At 61.2% G+C, this 5,118-nt stretch overlaps 1 protein-coding gene across 1 annotated transcript in view; it reads left to right on the forward strand.

Moving 5' to 3' along the window:
• Window positions 1–4,218, forward strand: part of DMTN (dematin actin binding protein) — a 31,136-nt gene extending 26,918 nt beyond the window's left edge. Inside the window, exons 15-16 of the mRNA XM_085559096.1 lie at window positions 147–227; window positions 1,394–4,218. Of these exons, the coding sequence (XP_085415222.1) occupies window positions 147–227; window positions 1,394–1,507 (195 nt within the window). The 3' untranslated portion in view covers window positions 1,508–4,218. The remainder of the gene's footprint in view (window positions 1–146; window positions 228–1,393) is intronic.
• Window positions 4,219–5,118: the final 900 nt, after the last annotated feature.

Here is a 5,118-nt window from a genome sequence, read left to right on the forward strand (position 1 = left end):
AACGTTTTGGGGGGTCTGGAGGGGTCCGAGGGGGCTCGGATGGATCTGGGGGGGCTCGGATGGATCTGGGGGGGCTCGGATGGATCCGGGGGGGGCTCGGAGGGTCCGGGGGTCCCCCCGAGGCGCCCCCAGCCCCCCATTTGCAGATCTACCCCTACGAGGCGCTGATGGTGACCAACCGCGGCCGCCTGAAGCTCCCGCCCGGCGTGGACCGGACCCGGCTGGAGGTGGGACCGGGGGAACCGGGAGAACCGGGGGGACCGGGAGAACCGGGGGAACCGGGGGGACCGGGAGAACCGGGGGGACCGGGGGGTCCGGGGGGTCCGGGGGGACTGGGGGAACCGGGGGGACCGGGGGGACCGGGAGAACCGGGGGAACCGGGAGAACTGGGGGAACCGGGGGGACCGGGGGGACCGGGGGAACCGGGAGAACCGGGAGAACCGGGGGGACAGGGGGAACCGGGAGAACCGGGAGGACCGGGGGGACCGGGGGAACCGGGAGAACCGGGGGGTCTGGGGGAACCGGGGGGAACCGGGGGGAACCGGGAGAACCGGGGGGACCGGGGGAACCGGGGGAACCGGGAGAACCGGGGGGACCGGGGGAACCGGGGGAACCGGGGGAACCGGGAGAACTGGGAGAACCGGGGGAACCGGGGGAACCGGGGGAACCGGGAGAACCGGGAGAACCGGGGGGACCGGGGGAACCGGGAGAACCGGGGGAACCGGGGGGACCGGGGGAACCGGGAGAACCGGGGGGACCGGGGGAACCGGGGGAACCGGGGGAACCGGGGGGACCAGGAGAACCGGGGGAACCGGGGGAACCGGGGGGTCCGGGAACGCTTTCTGAAATATTCTGAAACTTCTGAAATATTCTGGAATATTGTGGAATATTTGGAATATTTGGAATATTCTGAAATATTCTGAAAATTTTATAAATTTCTGAAATATTCCGCAGTATTCTGAAATAGTGTGGAATGTTCTGGAACATTCTGGAAGATTCTGGAAGATTCTGAATAGTCTGAAATTTCTGGAATATTTCTGGACTATTGTGGAGTATTGTGGAATATTCTGGAATGTTCTGGAATATTCTGGAATGTTCTGGAATATTGTGGAATATTCTGGAATATTCTGAAATTTCTGGAATATTCCAGACTATTGTGGAATATTCTGGAATGTTCTGGAATATTGTGGAATATTCTGGAATTTCCGGAATATTCCGGACTATTGTGGAGTATTGTGGAATATTGTGGAATATTGTGGAATATTGTGGAATATTGTGGAATATTCTGAAATTTCTGGAATATTCTGGAATATTGTGGAATATTTGGGAATATTTGGGAATGTTTGGGAATATCTGGGCCCGTTCCGGACCCCCTGACCCGCGTGTCCCGCAGCGCCACCTCTCCCGCGAGGATTTCCTGCGCGTCTTCGAGATGTCCCCGGAGGAGTTCGGCAAGCTGGCGCTGTGGCGGCGCAACGAGCTGAAGAAAAAGGCCTTCCTCTTCTGAGCCTTCCTCCCGGAGTCATCCTCATCTTCCTCCCTGAGCCTTCCTCTTCTGAGCCTTCCTCCCGGAGTCATCCTCCTCCTCCTCCCTGAGCCTTCCTCCTCCTCCTCGGAGTCATCCTCCGTGAGCCTTCCTCCTGGAGTCATCCTCATCTTCCTCCCTGAGCCTTCCTCTTCTGAGCCTTCCTCCCGGAGTCATCCTCCTCCTCCTCCCTGAGCCTTCCTCCTCCTCCTCGGAGTCATCCTCCCTGAGCCTTCCTCTTCTGAGCCTTCCTCCCGGAGTCATCCTCCTCCTCCTCCCTGAGCCTTCCTCCTCCTCCTCGGAGTCATCCTCCCTGAGCCTTCCTCTTCTGATCCTTCCTCCCTGGAGTCATCCTCCTTCTCCTCAGAGTCATCCTCATCCTCCTCCCTGAGCCTTCCTCCTCCTCCTCCTCCCTGAGCCTTCCTCTTGTGAGCCTTCCTCCTCAGAGTCATCCTCCTCCTCCTCCTTGGAGTCATCATCCTCCTCCTCCCTGAGCCTTCCTCCTCTGAGCCTTCCTCCTCTGATTCCTCCTCCTCCTCCTCTGAGCCTTCAACTTCTGAATTCTTCCTCCTCTGAGCCTTCCTCCTCCTCCTCCTCCTCCTCCTCCTCCTCGCCCTCCGTGCCAGCCCGCTCCGTCTCGCGCCGTGTCGCCGCTTTGGGGCTCTCAGCCGCTTTTTATTGGGGTCCCTCCCCGCGCCCCCAAATCTGCCCCCCCAAATCTGGGCACCGGGGGGGCTCCGACCTGCCCGGCCGCGGGGGTGGCACGGGGCGGTGCCAGGGGAGATTTGGGGGGCAGGAGGGAGATTTGGGGGGCAGGAGGGGAGATGTGGGGGTCTCAGTCAGGAGAAGAGGTTTGGGGGTTCGGCCAGGAGGGGAGATTTGGGGGTTCAGCCAGGAGAGAAGATTTGGGGGTCTCAGCCGGGAGAGGAGATCTGGGGGTTTGGGAGGGGAGGTTTGGGGGTTCAGTCAGGAGAGGAGATTTGTGGGTTCAGTGAGGAGGGGAGATTTGGGGGTTCGGCCAGCAGAGGAGGTTTGGGGCTTCAGTGAGGAGGGGAGATTTGGGGGTTCAGTCAGGAGAGGAAGTTTGGGGGTTCAGCCAGGAGGGGAGGTTTGGGGGTTCAGCCAGCAGAAGAGGTTTGGGGGTCTGTACAGGAGGGGAGGTTTGGGGGTTCAGCCAGCAGAGGAGGTTTGGGGATCTCAGCCGGGAGAGGAGGTTTGGGGGTCTGGTCGGGAGGGGAAGTTTGGGGGTTCAGCCAGGAGAGGAGGTTTGGGGATTCAGCTGTAAGAGGAGATTTGGGGGTTCAGCCAGGAGAGGAGATTTGGGGGTTCAGCCAGGAGAGGAGATTTGGGGGTCTCTGGGTTTGTGCCCCCCTTTTTCCCCTGGGAACGTGCCTGGCTCTGCTGTCGGACCTCCACTGTGGGGGGCACAGGAGGGCACTGGGGCGATTTGGGGGGCACAGGAGGGCACAGGAAGGATGAATTGGGGGTCACAGGAGGACACTAAAGCGATGATTTGGGGGGCACTGGAGGGATGATTTGGGGGGCTCAGGAGCGATGATTTGGGGGGCTCAGGAGGACATTGGAGCGATGATTTGGGGGGCACTTGAGTGATGATTTGGGGGGCTCAGGAGTGATGATTTTGGGGGCTCAGGAGCGATGATTTGGGGGGCTCAGGAGGACACCGGAGCGATGGTTTGGGGGGCACTTGAGTGATGATTTGGGGGACACTGGAATGATGATTTGGGGGGCTCAGGAGGACACTGGAATGATGATTTGGGGGGCACAGGAAGGATGAATTGGGGGTCACAGGAGGACACTAAAGCGATGATTTGGGGGGCACTGCAGCGATGATTTTGGGGGGCTCAGGAGGGATGATTTGGGGGGCTCAGGAGGACATTGGAGTGATGATTTGGGGGGCACTGCAGCGATGATTTGGGGGGCTCAGGAGGACACTGGAGTGATGATTTGGGGGGCACTTGAGTGATGATTTGGGGGACATTGGAGTGATGATTTGGGGGGCACTGCAGCAATGATTTGGGGGGCTCGGGAGGACATTGGAGTGATGATTTGGGGGGCACTTGAGTGATGATTTTGGGGGCACTGCAGCGATGATTTGGGGGGCTCGGGAGGATATTGGAGTGATGATTTGGGGGGCTCGGGAGGACATTGGAGTGATGATTTGGGGGGCTCGGGAGGACACCGGAGTGATAATTTGGGGGGCTCGGGAGGACACCGAACTGGCACGGACGATGAACTGCAGCGATGGATGGAACAGGGCGCGGCCCGATGGGCACCGCGGCCGCGCACCGGCGGCGGGCACTGCTCGGCCCCGGGCAGCCCCTTCCCTTGCCCCCTCCCCTCTCCGGGCACACGTTTTGGGCAGGACCCCTCTCTCCCCGCACCCCCCGAGCCCTCCACGCTCCCCGGTTTTTGTTTCCAGCCACTTCCCAGCCGCTCGACCTTGTTGGGATGTAAAGAATGTAATTTCTCGGGAATTCACTGGCCCAAACTTGCCTTTCACTGCTACAAGCGACATATCTATAAATATATATATAAATATGGGTTGTTTTCGGACTGGACTGCAGTGATTCACTTTCTCTGTTTTTGTTAGAGTTTATTTTATTTGCTGGTGTTGGAGAATCCGCGTGAGAGTGATTTTTTGCTTACAATTAAAGGTGAAATGGCTTTATCCAGCCCGGCTCCGCAGCTTTGCTTCCCCCCGCCTCTCCTCGTCCAAAAATCGCCCCGGAGCCGCGCCTCGTCCCCGAGCCCCGGTCCCTGCAGATGGCGGTGCTGCTCCGAGGAGGATGCGGAGCCTTCCCCGCCTTCCTCCCGCCCCGGCCGGGCTGCGCTGGGGGACGCAGGGCGTGTGCGAGCCGAGCCGGGCCGGGACAGCGCTGCCCCGGTCCCGGACCCGATCCCGAGCCCGGTCCGGATCCAGGTTCCGGTCCCGATCCCGATCCCGATCCCGGTTCCCATCCCCATCCCGATCCAGGTTCCAGTCCCGATCCCCATCCCGATCCGGGTTCCGGTCCCGGTTCCGGTCCCGATCCCCATTCCAATCCCGATCCCGGTCCGGGTCCTGGTTCCGGTCCCCATCCCGATCCCGATCCCGGTCCCAATCCCCGACCCCCGCTTCCCGATCCCCATCCCGATCCTGATCCCGGTTCCGGTCCTGGTCCCGATCCCGATCCCGATCCCGGTCCGGATCCTGGTTCCGGTCCCCATCCCGATCCTGATCCCGATCCCTATCCCGACACCCGATCCGCAATCCTGATCCCGATCCCGGTCTGGATCCCGATCCCCTATCCTGATCCCGATCCCGGTCCGGATCCTGGTTCCGGTCCCCATCCCGATCCTGATCCCGGTCTCCAACCCGGTCCGGGTCCCGGTCTGATCCCCATCCCTGTCCCGATCCCGGTCCGGATCCCCGATCCCCAACCCCGGTCCCGGTCCGGATCCCGATCCCGATCCCAACCCCGGTCCCGGTCCGGATCCCGATCCCGGTTCCGGTCCCTATCCCGATCTTGGTCCCGACCCCGGTCCCCATCCCCAACCGATCCCGGTCCCGGTCCGGTGGCTGTCCCGGACCC

This window comes from Lonchura striata, chromosome 22 (genome assembly GCF_050655825.1).
Source record: "Lonchura striata isolate lonStrDom1 chromosome 22, ASM5065582v1, whole genome shotgun sequence".
NCBI lineage: Eukaryota > Metazoa > Chordata > Aves > Passeriformes > Estrildidae > Lonchura > Lonchura striata.